General features: G+C 37.3%; 1 protein-coding gene across 1 annotated transcript; it reads left to right on the top strand.

Moving 5' to 3' along the window:
- The first annotated feature begins 1,058 nt into the window (after positions 1-1,058).
- On the top strand, positions 1,059-16,866 carry LOC145718793 (disintegrin and metalloproteinase domain-containing protein 28-like). Its single transcript, XM_081810306.1, has 6 exons — positions 1,059-1,366; positions 7,991-8,094; positions 11,838-11,914; positions 13,455-13,533; positions 14,641-14,717; positions 16,574-16,866. The coding sequence occupies exons 1-6, from the start codon at positions 1,315-1,317 to the stop codon at positions 16,848-16,850; spliced, it is 666 nt and encodes a 221-aa protein (XP_081666432.1). The 5' UTR covers positions 1,059-1,314; the 3' UTR covers positions 16,851-16,866.
- The last annotated feature ends 2,896 nt before the right edge of the window (positions 16,867-19,762 follow it).

A 19,762-nucleotide genomic window follows, 5' to 3' on the forward strand; every position in this document is an offset into this window, starting at 1 on the left:
GTGGTAGTTAGCTGATGCTGTATGACATTTTGAGAAATCCCTTTTCATCAAAATCACTCTATTACAAAAATATGCTTTGGAATCCATAGAATAACGCATAATTTTAGTGGACCAAGAATTGGTTAACACCAATGTCATAACCTCAGGATTGTTTCATAGAATTTGTATTTCATAGGATTAGGACTTGTATTTCATAGGTAGATACTATATAATTTCTCAGTAGAAATAAGACTGGGTGTATAAATCAGCTATTAGAATGTGTGACTAAGAGCTCAGACAATACTGAGTTCAAGTTCCACTCCTGCCACTTACTGGATAGATGACCTTGGGCAAAATGCTTAGTCTTATTTACTATATAAAAGGAGGACAACTGAATCTTAATCTTTTGAATCCTTTATCTTTTTAAATCCTAATTTTTTAATCTACAAAATAGGGGTAAGGTGGCATTTATCATACAGAAGTGTCATAAGAATTAATATGATAGTAAGTATAAAGGACCTGGAACTTAGTAAAGCAACTCAACTTTAGCTATTTAATTCATTACACAGTGTGATATGTCCAGAGACATGATGGCTTAGCCTCACTCCACCACACCAATGACAGCTCCTAAAGTTTTTCTGTAATTACATCCTTTGGGTCTTGAAGGCTTTCCCCAACTCCTGGTTTTTAGTGATGATACAACTGCCCTTGGGGATCTGAAAAACCTTGAGCTTGTGTTGTCATACATTCTTATTTCAGGATAGTTCAAGGTCCCTGGAGCACTGTTGTGTGAGAAGAGAATAGGAGGTAACTGGAAAAGAGAATTTTATGTAATAATTGGATTGGATTAGAAATTGTTTCACTGACTGCATATGTATGTGAGGGAAGAATAACATTCGCAACAACTTGTTGCCAACATAGCAAATACATATATAAATATATTTATATATACTTATACATAATAAATGCACACACTTACCAAGGTTCATCAGTCAGTTATGTCAAGGTAGCTTATTGGGCTACAGTAATATACTGGAAACGTACTACTTCTGAGTGGGGAATAAGGAGAAGCAAGAAAAGAGAAACAATGGCTTATGGTAAAGGAGTCCTACAGCTGGGAGGCGGCCAGAACTTCCGTCTGCTGTGCCATTCCATCACAGGACCACAGCTCCAAGGTTGTGCAACACCTTTAGTAAACACTTCCTGAAGCAGAGACAAGAATGAACCCGGGAGTTTCATTCTGTCTCACTTGAGAGGAGGCAGGGACAGACCAGACCAAGCCCTGCTCTCGGAGCGAGAACGGCAGGCGCTGCTGCGGCCCTAGGCTCCCCCAACATGTTGCAGGGGCTTCTTCTGACCGCCACTTTCCTCCTTTCACCAGTTCCAGGTCGGTGTCTAATTCCTTTTCAGGTTCTAGTAAATATGTCAGTGAACTGCTTACTTTTCATCTTCTCTCAATAGGGTTTGTGTGTGTGTGTGTGTGTGTGTGTTGTGTGTTTTTTTAACCAATTTTACTAACCAGTTGGACTGGTTTTAATCTGTTGCTTTGAGGGGTCTGTGACTGATGTAAACTCTCAATGTAAAGGAGAGGCAAGGAGACCTCTTGAATCGATAGGTCTGATCCGAGACTACATAGAAATCAAAGGGAAAACTTCATACAACTTAATTTAAATAGTGAATATGATCTTAGAGTCAAAAATTGAAATTCGTCAAGTCCCACCTTATCGTTTTTAGAGCAGTAAAGATGCAGCAGATTTGACCAGCTATTGCTGTGCAGAAGGCTTTCGAAAGTATCTGCTATTATTATCCGGACCAGTTTGGCTGGTCCTATTCCTTTTGAGTGCTCATTTTTACGTTTAGTCCTTCCATAACTGGTGATAATAAATATGTCTAATTAGAAATAAATAGTTGACCGATTCGATACTTATAAAGCATTGTGCTATTACTTGATTAAAACAATGTTGCTGCTAAGCTTAAACTGATAATTCACTTCCATCTTGAATTTAAGAATTCAAAAGTAGAGGAATTTTACTTCCCAATAATAAATCACTTCTAGCATGTCTCTCCATTTCTGAGAAATTCACCAATTAGATTTTAGTTAAGTTCAATTGGGTAACACATTTCCTTAGCTTATTTCTATTTCTAGAGCTTATTTAAGTCACCACATTAGCTTCAGTGCCTGGGAATCCTTCCCTAGCAAGCCTTTTCTTGGGTTTTAGAATGCTTGCCAGCACCTAGTAACGGGAACAGATTATCAACAAGAAGTATAAGGTTAGGGAGGGAAAGATTCTCCTCCCTGTTGCACTCACTCAGCACTCTGTCACTAAAAGTGATATTCCCCACCCCTGGTTTCTGATTTGTTTTCCAGACTTGTGAAGTTTTAGTTAATATCATTAAATATAGAACTGTACTAGGCATTTACATTATTGACTCAAAATTTCTACTTTGTGAGTCAAACTTAATAGAAATCTTTTTTCCTTACATTCTCCAAAAGTGCTATCCCTAAAAATTCTTTGGGATCCTTTATTTAGTTGAAACATAGGAATTGCTTGGGAACTAGCTTTATCCAACAGCATAAAGATCAAGCAGGATCTATTAGCAGAATCACATAGCTAACCCTGGAGTCCACCCACATGACAGCCTTTTCAGTAAAATAGGGCATATGATGGGGTGCCTGGGTGGCTCAGTCGGTTAAGCGTCTGCCTTTGGCTCAGGTCATGATCCCAGGGGCCTGGGATCGAGCCCTGCATTGGGCTCCCTGCTTGGTGGGGAGTCTACTTCTTCCCCTCCCACTCTCCCTGCTGTGCTCTCAAGAGCTCTCTCTCTGTCAAATAAATAAATAATATCTTTAAAAAAATTGGGCATATAAGGTAATTGTTCCCCTGTCTTTGCATTCACAACATGGCACCAAGAGACAACGTCCTTAGAATTATGCCTCAAACTGTAGATCTTCAAGTACTTGGTGGCGGGGACAGAGGTTCTGCAGTGTCTTTTGTGAGAACAGGGTGACATATAGACAGTTGTCCCTTATCTTCCATCTTGAACTGAGAACCACCTCCTCTCTTTACATTCCATCTTGTATTTTCAAGACTGTCTCCTTGGTATTATTCCCACTGATATTATTACCACATGGATTTATTTCCCAGCCAGAATGTAAAAAATAAAGCGATTTGCATTTTCCCATCTCTTCCTTTTTGTTTATCTGCCCCCATCATCCAAAGGAAAAAAAATATGCACCTCAGACCATGACTTGTGCTCAGTTTCCATATACATGAAATGAAAGAATGAAACATAATTAGGCCAGCTGTTTGTTTGCCCTTCACCATCCCCTGAGAGAAATAACTTATAGGATTTCATCATAGGAAAAAAAAAACCCAAATATTTAAAAGGATGTGACAGTTGTTTGGGGGTGAGGATGTAAGTGCAATGACAAAAGAGAAAGGTCTTCAATATATTCCAGCAGGATATCTAGGGGATACAGTACTTTTTGAAATTATTTTGTTTCAAATTAGCAATGCTTTCTTGTCTTCATAAAGTGACTAGAAAACCCTCAGAAGTATTTATAATTTAATCTTAATAGCCAAAATGATAGACTTAATCAGGTTGTATTTTCCCTTGATATTTGTACTCACTTATATACTACACTAAATTTAAAATCACCAGATAGTTTGAGGGGGTACAGCGAAGCCCAGATCTGAAGTCAATTTTGAATAAACTCTGATCCAGGTCTTAATGTCATGTGTCTAGCTTGGAAAGACATTCTTTAAACAGTTTGGAACAGATTTGAACAAAAATGAAAATGCCAATATTATTTATTATGGGCTAAATTCCAAGAATGCTCCAAACTCATTAAAGAATAAAGGAGCAACCCAGACCAGTGCCTGTTATATTAATCTTGTCAATGAGTTTTAACTTTTCTAAAACTAATAAGCAGTAAAATAATTATCTAACCCAATCTAAAATAATAGTTTTATTTTTCTTCATCTAAGTTTTGCTTGTCAGAAGTAAACCACCATGTGAGTTCTGTGGGAGAGAGAAAGCAAGTATTAAAATCATTTAATAGAAACATATTGTGTTACATCTCAGATTTGTATAATCCCTGGATGGCAGTTAATTGTGTTTATTCCACAGGCTTCAAAATAATTAACCTGATGTTATTCAGCTGGGAGGAGGCTGAGTCATTTCCATCAAATTTAAGGATGAATGAGCCAAACAATATTTGGGTCTGTCGCATTTCTCTAACTGCTGTCTAATTTGTTCTAATTCAAGTCTCTTTCAGAGGCCTTCTTGGTTTCATAAAAATAAGAGCCATTAAAAGAAATTCTATCTGTTTCTTTTAGAGAATGTACTCTGTTGCAAGAGTTTGGGAAGAGCTGAAAATCTGTTGATTTCAAACCAAAGAAAATGAGAGGTTGCTGGAGGCTTTTAAAAAAATACTCTGGTTCATTTGTTGATTTATTTTGTTTGTCATTTGGAAGTGCTCAGCTATCAAAGAGTTGGGAATAAATTTCTCCACTAATTTATGTATTTGACTCCATATTTTAGTCAATTGGTAATTTCTGATTTCATGAAGCATTGATTTAGATATTAACTAGAATCATGGAGATGAGTGTGTATAGTAAGAAAACTTGCAGTGGTTGGATTGGCCTGTTTCCCTCTCCACTTCTGAATGGGAAATGTGTGTGGGGTATCATTTTTTGCTTTTATAAAAGAATCAGATATAATTAATTATTTTATGACCCCAGGGCAACTTGGACTAATATTTACTCTCAGAATAATGTGTGTATTGTATGAAACCATTTTTCATGCAGCATTTTTAGAAGAGTTACTATGGTTGCAACATTGGTGAATATACGGCTTCAAGAACTCCGTATTAGTGGGACTAATTGCATTGATTGGACACAATCCACTAGACAGCATGTGGTTGCCTTATGGTATGCTTGTTTGGTATTATGGGTTTACAAGAAGCTCCAGGGAATTGTGTCAATACCATCAGTTCATTTCTGGCAAGAGTAATTTTCTTACTTCATGGCATCTTATTATTTTGAAATAATTATGATAATTATGAAAATTTTAACTCAAAGTTAAGAAAATCATTGTAATGTTCCTTTAGGCTTATGAATTTGTTATAATTTTTTATAAAGTAATGTTATTGTTTTCCTTTACGAAAAATTAATTAAATAGAAATAAAAATGCCCAGTGGATTATCTCTGTAGCAGCAAGAAGTCATTGAGGTACCTTATGCTTGAAGTCTTGACTATGTAATGAGACTTATTTTATCATAACCAATTAAAACTTTATCCAAATGATCATCACCTTTTCAAAGAGATTATGGGGAATTCTGTATTTATTTTCATAAAATCATAGACTACTTGAACTGTCCTTAAAGATCATTTAATCTGCCCTGTCTGTTCCAGCAATTAAAAAATTAGAAGCAAACCCAAAGTTCAAGTATTCTAGGGTTGAATCCATGGTTTTAAGGGGTTTCGAAGAGTAAATCTTGAGGCACATGCACCCCAGTCTTTATAGCAGCAATGTCTACTGTAGCCAAAATATGGAAAGAGCCCAGATGTCCATCAACAGAGGAAAGGATAAGGAGAATGTGGTATATATACACAATGGAATATTACTCAGACATCAAAAAGAATGAAATGTTGCCATTTGCAACAACATGGATGGAACTAGAGGGTATTATGCTAAGTGAAATAAGTCAATCAGAGAAAGACAAAATGAAATATCATATGATTTCACTCATATGTGGAATTTAAGAAACAAAACATGAACGTAGGGGAAGGAAAGAAAAATAAGACTAAAACAGAGAGAGAGACAAACCATAAAAGAATATTTTATTTATTTATTTATTTATTTATTTATTTATTTATTTATTTAAGAGAGCACAAGCCAGGGGAGTGGCAGGCAGAGGGACAAGCGGGCTCCCCATGGAGCAGGGAACCCAATGCGGGACTCAATCCCAGGACCCTAGGATCATGACCTGAGCCAAATGCAGATGCTTAACCAATGGAGCTACCAGGTGTCCCAACCGTAAAAGACTCTTACTATAGGAAACAAACTGAGGGGTGCTGGAGGGGAGGTGGATGGGGATGGGGTGACTGGGTGATGGGCATTAAGGAGGGCACTTGATGCAATGAGCACTGGGTGTTATATGCAACTGATGAATCACTAAATTCTACCTCTGAAACTAATAATACACTATATGTTAATTAAATTGAATTTAAATGTAAAAAAAGAGTAAATCTCAAGCCAATGAAAGAGAAGTATTGCATCCCTTTAATTGTTCATTTTTGACCTAATGAGTTTTTAGCCAATTTAATTACTTTTCCTATTCTTTGAAGTTAAAAGTAAATGGCTCTTGAGTGGTCAAGTGCATTTAGCCATCCTAAAATGATTTAAAAAAATGACATAAATAGGAATTTTTTAAAGATTCTGATTTAATTTCTAAAGAAAAATTTTAAAAATAAATATTCTCTGGAGCATTATTGGGATAACTGTACAAGTCATCCAAGATGACTAACAAAAAAATACTCACTTTTATTTGTTAAAAGATCAACAATAATAACATAAAGTTATATTACCATAGAATTTAGGTTTGAGTAATTTAATAAGCTGGGATTATCTTTAGAGAGAACTCTAGTCATGACACAGAGAACTAAAGCCTTTCAGGCCACAGTGTTAGTAAATTGCTAGGCTGGGCCCATACTTCGTTTCCTACTGCATGTATATTCTGGGTAGACCAGTAGCCTCCTGAGAAACCAAAGAGTTGGTCTATTGATATTTCCTTACACACTACTCTACCCAGAGCAAGGACTCGATCAAGTGGGCAAATAAAAGAGAAAATTAAGAAATTAAGAAAATTAAGTGTTAGCTTTGGGAAAACTCTGAATTCCTCTTAAAAATAACTTGTAGAGGGGTGCCTGGGTAGCTCAGTCGGTTAAGTTTCTGACTTCTAATTTTGGCTCAGGATCTCAGGGTCTTGAGACGGAGCCCCAAGTTGGGCTTGTGCTGGGCGTGGAGTCTGCTTGGGATTCTCTCTCCCCCCTCCCTTTGCGCCTCCTTGCTTGCTCGTGCATGCCCGCACATGCTCTCTCTCAAAAAAATAAAAGAAAATTAAAAAAAAAATAACTCATATTGAATGGAGCACTGGGTGTTATATGCACACAATGAATCATGGAACACTACATCAAAAACTATAATGTATGGTGATTAACATAACATAATAAAATTTAAAAAAATAATAACTTGTAGAAACAATGTTGACTTGAGAATTCAAAATATAGATAGAAGGTTGGATGAGATAACTGTTCAATTCTCTTTCAATATGACTGCAGGCTCAAAAATTTTCCTTCCAGACCAGTAAAAATGTTCTAATTGTTTGCTTCTTCAATTTTCATTCTTTTCATGCTCTGTATGCAAAAATGAAAGTTTATCTGTATTGCAAAAGCCAAGCATTCTATGGAACTGATATTGAAGGTTTTCTTATTGTGTCTTAGTTTTATTCATTACAATTGGAAAATATAAGAAAAAAATATTAGAGTCAGAAATGGCACACATTAGTTATTTCATTTTTGTAACACTGTAGTTTTCAGAATACTTCTACTCAATTATGCTGACATTGATTAGCATCTTAGAAGATTAGGTTGGCTTTTGCCTTCCCGTACTAGCTTTTGCCTGTACTGCTTGCTACATTCCTTTATAGAGGATTCAAGGTAGCAAAGAGAGATGGAAAAATCCAAAAGAAATATTTTCACCAAATAGAGAAACACTTGTAAACTTTCAGTGGGGAAATATTTGAAGATATAGGTTCAAGATTTGAGAAGAAGTGTGGGCTTCTGATTTTGTCTATCTCTACACTTAAATAACTCTCTGACATAATTCAGTTAAGCCTCCGTGTGTAGCATTATTCATCAGAAATGCAATAAGGCTGATGATTATCAACCAGATTGCTTATTTGTTATGCTCCACTAAATCTTCTTTTACCTTTTTTCCCCCTCAGTAAATGCTATCAAAGAACTCCCTGGAGTAAAGAACTATGAAGTGGTTTATCCCAGAAGACTTTATCCACTACATAAAAGAGAGGTCAAGGAGCCAGAACAACAGGTACAGCTTTTGGCTTAACAAAGAATATTGAAAAAATATACATAAATATATTTACATATGATATACAGATAGATATACAACTATAACATATATGCATATTTATATATAGACATTTGCATTTGTTGTTTGACCTTATTTTTATTAATCTTCACAATGATCCAATGTTCTATCATTAGCCTCATTTTGAAGATTAAGATTCTGACAGTTGAAATAAACTGCCCAGGGTCACACAGAAAATAAACTTTAATACTTTTATGATAATTCATAATTCTGTGTACTTCTAAAGAGATTTGATACAATTTATTTTATCTATTATCTATCGATCATCTATGTATCTACATACAAACAAAACCATAACAAAACTGAAGTCGAAAATAAAATATTGTGGATGAAAATTAAGTTAGAATGAATTACTATAATTAAACATGAAATTTTCCTTTGTCTTTTCTGAAGAGAAAGGTATTAAAGTTTGTATAGTTCTTAACTACTTAATGAAAAAACACATTCTCAGTCAAAAGATAAAGGCTAAAACACGATGATTCATTCAACAATTTTCTAAGTACCTGCACCCAGAAGTTTTCTGCTGGGAGCCAGGAAGAATATAGATAAATGAGACATAAATAATAACTTGCAGAAATATTGTAAGATGCTACTCCCTGGGAGTACCTACTCCCCCATTGGATAAGGTTCCTAACAGATGATTTCTTCTAAAGCAAATGTTTATAGTAGCAGAACCTATAGTAGACCCTGTTTATAAAAATAATTCTTTCTCAACAAAATTGTTTCTGTTAAATTTAAATGGGACCTATATGCATTGGATTCCTCATCAGTATGGCTTCCTTAAATGCTTTCCAGCATTCTCTTAAAAATGCCAGATACCAGGACATCTGGGTGGCTCAGTCAGTTAAGCGTCTGCCTTCAGCTCAGGTCGTGATCCCAGGGTGCTGGGATCGAGCTCTACATGGGGCTCCTTGTTCATCAGGGAGCCTGCTTCTCTCTTTCTCTCTGCCTGCAGCTCCCCCTGCTTGTGCTCTCTCTCTCTCTGACAAATAAGTAAATAAAAAATTTTTTAAAATGCCAGGTACATTTTATCACTCATTATTTTGAGGGACATTTGAATACACATCCAGTGTTTTTATTGCAGTTATAAAGTGATTTCTTTATAAAACAAATTTAAGTTTTTGAATAATTTATTTTGATGAAAAACCATAGAGTAGTTACTGGTACCTAATAGATGATCAATCTCAATTTTTGGAATAGTTGAGTAGATACATGCAGTTGATGCAATGTGCTTGATATTCATCACAAATACATCATTTATCTAGTCTACAACTCAATTAACTGGTTGCATGAACCTTATATTTTCCTGATCCATAGGGAAAGGGTAAAGGATCTGAATTGAAAAGGCTTGTTTATATTCACATCTTAACTTTGTTAATTTTCTCTGTATAAATTTAGACACAAACAAACTTCAAATTCGTGTCTTTAAATTGAGATAATAATAGTAATGCTTATCTTATGTGGCTATTTTGAGAAAACTTGTCTGAAAAGCAGAGCTGGATGCAATCATTAACTCCCTGCTCAAGATTATGTTATGACACTGTCCTGTGTAACACTGTCCTATGTAATTTATGGCTAACCATCATGGCTCTTTTGCTTGATGTTATGGTTTATCAAGCCATTTTGTCTTCTTTCTGCTTTTGACACAACCTCCTTTTTAGTCAGCTTTGGTATTCTCAAGGCCTTTCTTAATAATACACTTGTTTCCACCTATCTGCACTTTTTAAAGGAGTTTTTTCCTACTTAACATGTTCTCCTTATATGTAATGCCCAGTCCACCTTATATTCTTTGTGAAGTCAACATGGAATAGTCCATGCTTCAAAAATGGTCAGTGTTACACCGTTTGGCTCTTGATTTTCTTTTAATATTGATTTTACTATAGTTATGGTGTATGTGTGTGTGTGTATGTGTGTGTGCGTGCATGTCCGTGAGAGTAATTTTAATCTTCTCTTCTGGTTTAAAATGGCCCGGGTCAATTAAAAAAAATCATTTCCTTCTAGTGGGTACTTTCCAAATCAAGGTGCATCTTTCCTCTCCTCACCCATAGTTTAGGACCCAGGTTGCACACAAATAGGGTAGATTTTTTATTAGCAGGCATTGCTCTCCACCACAGACTTGTACTTGGGACGTACAGTTATCACATCACCCAGTGCACCATCTTTCATAAATACTTGTTTTCTTCTTTATTGTTTCCTTTCTCTATAATCTCTATGCCAGTGTCGGCTAAAACTTCCAGTCCAAAAGCAATAATCTCTTCTAAAACAATCTCCAAATAATATTTTAGGTGAAAATCCACTAAAAACCATTGCTGGCAGGAAATAGAAATTAGAAAGCTCTTCTGGGCAGAAAATTATATCTACTATCCTCCTAATATTTTGATTCCATTTGGCCTTTCTTAAATCTAAATGATAAGTGGTTACAATGATTCCCCATAACTTTTATTTTCAGCCCTTAGCCTTTTTTTTCCCCCCAGCTCCTGCTATTCATCAGCATGAAGTGAATTACAGCAGCCTCTCCTCTTCTAGACATACAGTATAGGATATTTATACCCAGGAGTTTTTGACATCAGAGAGGACTCCAGTAACTAATCATTTAAGGGGAATGTGGGCCATACCAACTGACCTTGAAGATGGCAAATCCCTGCACAATCCCCCTGACTTGAAGTCTCTAACTCACCCTTGCTGAGCTCAGGTATTGCTCTGGCCAGGAGAGGGAGGAGAGAAGAAAAGCTTGGCCTTAGGTGTAGCCCAGCAGAGGAAACAGCACTCAAGTCATATTTGGTCTGCCATATTTAGATCTCTTTAATAACAACATCGTGGTACTCCCCAGTGAAAAAACTCTGTTTTATAGAACAAAATCAGAATTCAGTACCCAATAGCATCTTCTTCAACATACAGTCCTCTGTATCTCTTTTGGTATATATAAATCTCAAAACTGTTCTCCTTTTCCACATGAGGTTTGCTTGATGTGGTATTTTCTCATTCTGAACTCCTGAGACTTTATTTTCTTCCTGATGACTTCTCTCTCCTTTTGAGTACATATTTCTATTGTTTTGTCCATATTCTGACCTCCAGTTAGCCGTGAGAAGGCCTCCAGACCAAACATCTATCAGTAGAAGTCTTTGAGGTCTTTGGGTCTGTGGGCATACTATTCCTTCTTCTCAAATAACTTCACCACCCTGCTTCACCTGACTAATTCATATCTCAGCTTACATGTTACTTCCTCAAGAAAGCCTTTCCTGACCTTAAGATGTTAGACATCTTACATTGCACTCATATTTATATCCTTTATCATATAACATAAATCACTTTTATTGTCTGTCTTTCCACAGGATTATAAGCTTTCTGACAGTAGGTTTCAATTTTTCTTGCTTAGAGTTGAATTTCCAGAACTGAGTAGAGGCATGCATATAATTAACACTCAAATAATATTTGTAAAATGCATGAGTGGATGGGTGGATAGATGGATAGAAAGGTCCCAAATAATATGTCTATTCAGCTGGCAGAGTTAAATCAAACTAACAAATCAGTTAGAAGAGGCTGGAAGCAGACATTAGCTATATAAACTATATAGCCTACCATTAAAGAAAGCAAGCATTGTTTGCTAATTATTAAAAAGATGGACATAGCCAAATGAATATTTATGTGTGTTTATAATCACCAGTAAATGTGCATTTTTGCAGGAAAAATTTGAAACTGAATTGAAGTATAAAATGACAGTTAATGGGAAAATCGCAGTGCTTTACTTGAAAAAAAACAAGTAAGTGTTTTTACTTCTGATATTGTCCTTACCAACAGCAAGTCAGCATGTGGAAAATGTGCTAATTGAGGCTGTTTCTGCTTAAGGCTCTCAAAAACCTCTGCTAATAAGTTTTTTCTCTCAACCGGCCCAAGGGGTTCTGTGACTATTTGTTCCTACCGAAGTAGTGAAAACACATTGAGTAAAGTAACAGTTTACTAGTAGTTGGATCCTTCTAAAAAATAACAGTTCACTAGTGTTTGTATCCTTGAGATACAAGCAGATATACATTTTATCAAATTCTGTGAAAAAGCACATAGATTTTAAATCTTCCCCTACATTATTGTAGTTTATTATTCTAATACTGAAAGATTAGGTCTTAAAACAATTTGCAACCATTTCCATCAGGAAAAACAAAAAAGACATAATAATTAAACTCTAGGACCAAAGGACAAGTCAGTGGTAAAACCGGAATTGGGCTCTCCTGATGCCTACACCAGTGCTCCTTCCATCCAGCTACACACTAACCCGCCCACTTTCTCATGCATTATATTGTTCTCTTGTTCCTTCGTTCTCTGCATTCAGGACAGCTACATTCAACATTTCTTTCAAGTTTCACTGCCTCAGCTCTCACTCAAATCTTGATGAGCCTATATCTCGCCTATTTCAAAAGTAGTTTTCTCCCCTCATTTTGTGCTTTCAAGCTCTTTCATTCCCTAAACTATTCTATATAGTACAGCAAGATTTTTTTCCTCAAAGAGACTATTGCCTTTTGCAAAAAATCACAACTGCCTGGACTTTGGAAATGGAGTGGTAAAGTAAAATGGAAATAGTACAGGTGTGGACTTTAGGCAGACCTAGATATGATCCTTTGCCCCTGGAACTGTGTAATCTCATCTGAAAAATGAAGCAAGTCATATTTATCTTCCTGGATTGCAGAAAGGATTAAATGAATGATCCATGTAAGGTGTCTAATTCAGTGGCTGGCATAGAGATGGCATTCAGCATATAGTAATTACTTCCTTTTCTCCTTGCCCTGCCTCTTTAAAAAGTATATCCAGACTCCTATGTGCTGCCGGGTAATTGAAAGAATTCTGAGAAGCTCAATGAAAATGCCAGAAGGGCCCTAATTACCAAATGCAAGTCAATTCCCAATAAACTTTCCACTGCTACAATTGTTAGCAGTCACTGGGAACCGAAAAGGACTGGGTGAAAATGTAGTTGTCTTAAACTGGGCAGGAGCACTGCTCTTTTCAGTCATATTTATCAACTCTACCCTTCTCAGTTCCATTTCTTCCTCAAATCTCCCCTCAGAGAAGTATCAAAGTCTGATGAGAAAGCGGACACTGTTCCACACTACTCAGGAATGTCAGAAACTCTGCTCCCTCAGTCTTTGCACTGTAAGCATCCTCTTCATACTTGGACTCGTCTTGAGGGCTTAGGAGAAGGAGCTCAGGAATTAAAACTTTCCTGCACAGCCAGTGAAAGCTTTCACTTTGATCACTGCACTTTTCAATTAACATGAGTGACCATGAATTTTTTTTTCTTTTTTTTTCTCCAGGGGTCTCCTTGCACCAGGTTATGTGGAAACACGTTATAATTCCACTGGAGAGGAGGTCACCACAAGCCCACAAATCATGGTAAAAGAATATCCTAGAATCATTGTCATTTGGGATGTGACCCACATACCCAAAGGCAGTGTCATTGCCAGACAAACAGTGAAAGTGAAAAAGCATTTACAATATTGGTGCTTTTCCCAGCAGTAGTAATTTCTTAATAGATCCTCTAATATTTGTACAGTTTGACAAAAACACAGGCATTCCTTGACAACCATGGTAACCCCTTCCAACCTTCAGGAGCTCCCTATAAGACAGTGGGCAGGAGTTTCTCATTTTCATTAGAAGAGTGAAGAATTAAATACATCCTGTGTTCTTAGTCAATGCCAATCACCTCTCTAGATCATATAGTGGCTCCAACTCAAGACTATTTCCTCAATGACAGAATTATAGGATTCTGTTTTCCTTAAATATTTTTTATTCTTGACTCTTATTTAGAGAATATGGCTGTGTGAAGTAGTGTGAGGAGTATTTTGTCATTGCCATTTTTTTTGAGCTCCATTTTTCTATTGGAAGGCCTTCAATTCTCCTCATAGCTATGGCGCAGACATTTATGGGGGCCTTTACCTCATCTGTCTCAAAGCACAAAGGTATGCTTGATTAAAGTACATCCACATAGAAAAGTGCTAGGATTGGGCATTTTGCTCCAGATGGAGAAGGGGATGTCACACTAACTCAGTCTGCTGAAACTCTTTGAATAAATCAAGAAATAACAACATTATCATGATAACCCATTCTTTGGAAAAAGCCTGTAGGTGTTAGAAGATAAAATGAGCAATCAGCCAAGGGAAAGAATGAACCTCTGATGTTTTGGGGGCTCAGATTTTAAACTTCTATCTCTAAGTTTGTTTCTTCCAGATGATGCATCTATCCCTGTTATCTTTTTTCTGCAATACCAATATCTATTTAGTAAATGCTCTTTAAGCATTGGGTTAATTAACTAAATATTACAGATATTAACCATAAAGAGCTTCTTAACCATTTTTTTTACCTCTCTAAGTTGACTGTTGCTCAGCATAAAATGATTTGAAAACATTAGAGATCTTGTTTCAAGCTCTCAAATTCAAATTTAGCAGTGGATCTAAGAAACACATACTTTCCTTTACAAAACCCCCTTTTTCATTTCTTTAGGATGACTGTTATTACCAAGGACACATTGTTAATGAAAAAGTTTCAGATGCTAGCATCAGCACATGTAGGGGTCTAAGGTAAGGCTTCATGAATGGTTTGTGTATTTTGTGTATACCTGTGGTATTGGCATGAGTGTGTGTGTTTTAAAAAACCTGAAGAGTCTCAAATAGAATGAAGTATACTGTAGTTAAATATGAATCCTAAGGGTTGAAGGATTTTGAGATTTGAAGGAAACAGGGCTTCTCTTAATGGTGCTTTGTAAATTTACACATTTGAATTGCTTGCAGAGGTGTGTTTGTTTGTCTGTTTGTTTTCAAAATATAGGTTTTTGAGTCTGACTCTTTAGGGAATGGGAGCTCTTCACCTTTCCTCTTTACTCTAAACTCTCTCTTCAGTTTGTCCTATCAATGCCCATGACATTGCTTTCTTCTGTATATTAGTAACTCCCTAGGCATCTCTCTACAATGAGATATTTCTTCTGATGCCCAGACTTGGGGATTATCTAATTTTGTCTTCCATATATCCATATCTCTTCCATATCTGGATAGATTAATGAAATCTCAATCTTAATAAACCCCTAATCAAACTAATGTTTTTCTCCCAAATCTGGTGTTTTTCCAGTGTTCTTTATCTCAGTGAATGATATAATCAACCAGCCACTTGCCCAATCCATAAACCTAGGTTCCTTGATGATTTCTTGCCTCTCAACTACCCATTTTCAATCCATTATTAAGCCCTATTGATTAGATATGCTAAATATTAGCTGAGATTATTCACTACATTCTTTCTCTACTGCCACATCCTAGTCCAAACTACCATGATTCTTTATGCAGACCATTGCAACAAACCACCTACTTATCTCCGCCCATCCACTCTTGTCTTCTAGTACTGTGTACACTTAATCCAGTCTCCTATTATATATTCTTATACTTTTTTGTCCTAGCAGTTATCTGTAATTATGAATATCTCATATGTCATATAATTATGTTATTTGTGGGTCAAATGTGACTATTTTATCCACATCCATCTTCCTCACTTGACTATAAGCTCCATGAAAGGGGAAACCATGACTCTTTTTTTCTTATTGTCTGCCTTTAATCCAATGACTAATGAATAATGGGTACTCCCTAAATATTGGTTAAATGAATCTTAGTTTGGGGCTTCAGCAGAGATAATTGAGAAGAAATTGGTAATATTTGTTTATCATGTGCTTTATATATTATGTCCTTCAACCTTTATAATCATCCTATTAGGTAGGTATTATTCTCATGTTATAGATGGATAAACTGAGGCTGTGTGAGTTTAGGTAATTTTCCCATGGTATTACATCCAAGAAGTTATAGACTTAGAATCTTAACTCTTTTTTCTTTTTTAAGATTTTATTTATTTATTTGCTAGAGAGAGAGCACACGTGCACCAGGGAGTGAGCAAGAGTACTAGCAGGGGGAGCTGCAGGCAGAGGGAGAAGCGGGCTCGCTGCTGAGCAAGGAGCCCGATGCGGGACTCAATCCCAGGGCCCTGGGATCATGACCTGAGCTGATTAACCACCCAGGTGTCCCTAGAATCTTAACTCTTATTTATAAGCCTTCAAAGTCTTTATTTTCAGTGCACCTTTTGAGCAGACAAGGTATTAGATTGGAAGAACACTGAGTGAGAATCAGGAAATTTCCATTCTAATGTCAGCACTGATATAAGTTAGCTATGTGACATTACAGCAGTCACTTCTTCCCAACAGGTCCCATATCCTTATAGAAAAAATAGGTTTAGGTCATCTCTAAGTGTATCTTTAGCTGCAATGTTGCATTATATTCTACCACCATGAGCTTGAAATTATGTGGTATTGGTAACTTTTTGGAGTCTATAAGTCTATATAGCACCCAAAAGCAGGAATATTTTGTAAGAATTACAAAATAAGGATTTTCATGTTTTTCAGGGGCTACTTCAGTCAGGGAGATCAAAAGTACTTCATTGAACCTTTAAGCCCCACAAATCAGGATGGACAGGAACATGCACTCTTCAAGTATGATCCCGAAGAAAAGACTAATAGCACCTGTGGGATGGATGACATATTATGGGCACATGGATCTCGGCAGAGTGTGGTTCTACCTGCCACCAGTCTGGTGGTATGCATACTTTCATTTTTTATTTGCAGTGCTTTCATGTATCCTGTTCTGTCTGTCCTGGGTTCCAGTCTTAGTAGTTGCAATTAAAGGAAACTTTATAGTCTTTGTTGAACTACTAGTACTACAGTAGGCTGTAGAGACACTAAAATCTTGTTGTACACTGATGATTTATTTAATAAGTATTTGTGGATTAACTATTATTAACAACAATGTGCCAGGGTTGAAAAAAAGTATAAATATAATAATGCTTGCCCTCTAGGAATAGGCAACCTTGACAACACTACAACATACAACAAAGGTGTAAAGTATTATTACTTTGACATAAAATATCCTGCTGTCTTTATGAATGAATTCATTCAACAGTTTGCTTCCAGTCACAGAAGAAAAATGAATATGGCTTGTTTGAAACCATAGGAAGTATATAAAAAGTCATTGCCATAATTACGTTCATTTCCTTCAGGGGACACTTTATATCCAATCATCTCTTCAAATGTTCTCAGAATCCAAAGCACTGGGCAGAATTGGTTTTAGCAAAAGAAAATCTCTTTTGGGTTCAGTTTGCTTTGTGTTTAAATTCTACCAGGAATATGATACTAGGAACCCAGAAGAACCACTCCCAGGGATGAAGGATAAAAGAATCAAGGATAATTTCTCAATTTGGGCCTGAGCAAATGATGAATGGTAGTACTGTTACCTGAGCTGAGGAGAATGAGGGAGAAGCAGGTTTTGTTTGAGGTTTGGGAATCAGTAGTTTTATTTTGACCATGTTAACTTTGTGGTATTAGACATTTGAATGGATGCATGGAATAGGTAGTTAATTATAACAGTCTGGCCCTTAGAGGAGAGGCCAAGGCTGGAGATACACATTTGATAGTAATTAGTGCAGAGTTCCTATTTAAAGAAGGTGTAACACAGGATGGGATTACCTAGGAAGAATGTGTAGATAAAGAATGGGACCCGGGGTTGAACTTTTATGAGGGCCTTAATATATAGAGGTCTAAAAGAGGAGGGATGACAGTGAGTTACAAATCCCTGTATGCTTAGGGCCCCACTTCTATCTGTAATCTCTCTACCTTCTACTCCCTGCCTACTAAAAACCTCCCCCATTGTGTTCTGACAAACACAGATATCTTTTCTGTGCTTTAAACATGCCAATATCAATTCACTTCAGTCTTTTTGTTCATTTTTTTCTCTGCTGGAATTATCTTCCAATTTATCTTCCCTTGCCTGGTTTCTCATTTTCATTAATATGTTTGCTGCATGACCAACTCTTTAGAGCTTTCCCTAACCATCTATTCTGAAATAACTACCTCGGCACTCAGTATCATGTGATTCCATCTAATCCTCTGCGTAGCACTAATCACCACCTGATTTGCCTATGCCTGTTTGCCTAGTGGGAGCTCCTTAAGCCCACGAACCATGTCTGTTTCACTGCTTTATTCTTAGTGCCCACAGCACAAGTGGTGCAGAGTAAGTGCTAGTGAATACGCTACTCATGTGGAGGCTGGGAGGGAAGTGTGTAACTCATTGGACTACACCTAAAAGTCTACTTTCAGTAATGTGTTCTTTTAATGGAGCTCATTTGCCTGTTTAAAAGACAACCACCTTGGGGGGAGGAGCAAGATGGCGGAGAGTAGGAGACCTAAATTTCATCTGGTCCCAGGAATTCAGCTAGATAGGGATCAAACCATTCTGAACACCTACGAACTCAACAGGAGATCAAAGAAAAGAATAGCAACAACTCTCTGAACAGAAAAGTAACCACTTTCTGGAAGGAAGGATGTGCAGAGAAGCGAATATGAGGTGATATTCGGGAGGAAGGATGGCGGGGGAGGGGGCCTCCATCAGTCGCTACCGGCAAGTGATAGAGCAGCGGAGCACAAAATCGGAACTTTTAGAAGTCAGCTCCGCTGGGTGATGTCTCTCCATGGCTAAGCGGGGGGTGGTACCCTCTCTGGGACAGTGTGGTCTCAGGACCCTCGGGGTCACAGAAAGACTGGGGGTGCCTGAGTGTAGCAGGGCTCCCAGATATCGGAACAGGGAAGCTGGCTGCAGAGACAAAGCCGAGGAGTGGGCTCTCAGCTCAGGGTTGCCATAAACTGTGATCTGCAGCACAGTTGGGCCACTGCTCTTCCAGCAGGGACCCAACAAGCGGCAGGTCTGGGGAGACTCCCCTTCCTCCCCCGGGAGGAGTGGCACGGGAGCGCACCGCAGAAATCTGCTGGGTTTGGAGACTCCAAACTGGGTCATGTGCCAGAGATAGAAATGCTTGGTCACAGGCCGGGTGAGCATGGAGTGCAGCTGGAGACCTGGGAGACAAGAGTGAGTGACTGCTTTTCTCTGGGGGTGCACGGAGGAGCGGGGCCCCGAGTTCTCAGCTCCTCCGGGGCAGAGATTGGGAGGCTGCCATTTTTGCTCCCATCCTCCAAAGCTGTGTGGAAAGCTTGCAGGGAACAAAAGCTCCTGAGAGCAAACCCAAGCAGATTACTTAGCCCAGCCCCCAACAAGTGCCGGGCAATTCCACCTCCAGCAAAGACATTTGAGAACTGCTGCGACAGACCCCTCCCCCAGAAGATCAGCGAGAACAGCCAGCCAAGACCAAGTTATCAATCAATGAGAACGGCAAAACTCCAGTGCTAGGGGAATACTGCACATAGAATTCATGGCTTTTTTCCCATGATTCTTTAGTCTTTCAAAGTTAATTTTTTTTTAACTTTCTTTTTCATTCTTTTTTTTAATTGAATTTTTCTTTTTCCCTTTTTCAACCAACATCTTATCAATCCCTTTTTTAAAAATCTTTTTTATTTTTCATTTTTACAGTCATATTCTATCACTTCAAAGTAGTTAACCTTATTTTTGGTATATATATATATATATATATATATATAGTTCTCTCTTTAAAATTTTGGGATACAATTTCTTCTAACAGAGCAAAATATACCCTAAATCTCTAGTCTCCTGACTTATCACATTGTCTCCCTTCTTTTTTTTTTTAAATC

This window comes from Leptonychotes weddellii, chromosome 2 (assembly GCF_054177405.1).
Source record: "Leptonychotes weddellii isolate Sample4059 chromosome 2, ASM5417740v2, whole genome shotgun sequence".
NCBI classification, from domain to species: domain Eukaryota; kingdom Metazoa; phylum Chordata; class Mammalia; order Carnivora; family Phocidae; genus Leptonychotes; species Leptonychotes weddellii.

What these genes read in the sequence shown, in the direction of transcription:
- LOC145718793 (XM_081810306.1), top strand. Translation starts at nt 1,315, where the DNA reads ATGTTGCAGGGGCTTCTTCTGACCGCCACTTTCCTCCTTTCACCAGTT. An exon ending in TCAAGGAGCCAGAACAACAG is followed by an intron (nt 8,095 to 11,837) that starts GTACAGCTTTTG and finishes GCATTTTTGCAG; the next exon opens with GAAAAATTTGAAACTGAATT. An exon ending in AGCACATGTAGGGGTCTAAG is followed by an intron (nt 14,718 to 16,573) that starts GTAAGGCTTCAT and finishes CATGTTTTTCAG; the next exon opens with GGGCTACTTCAGTCAGGGAG.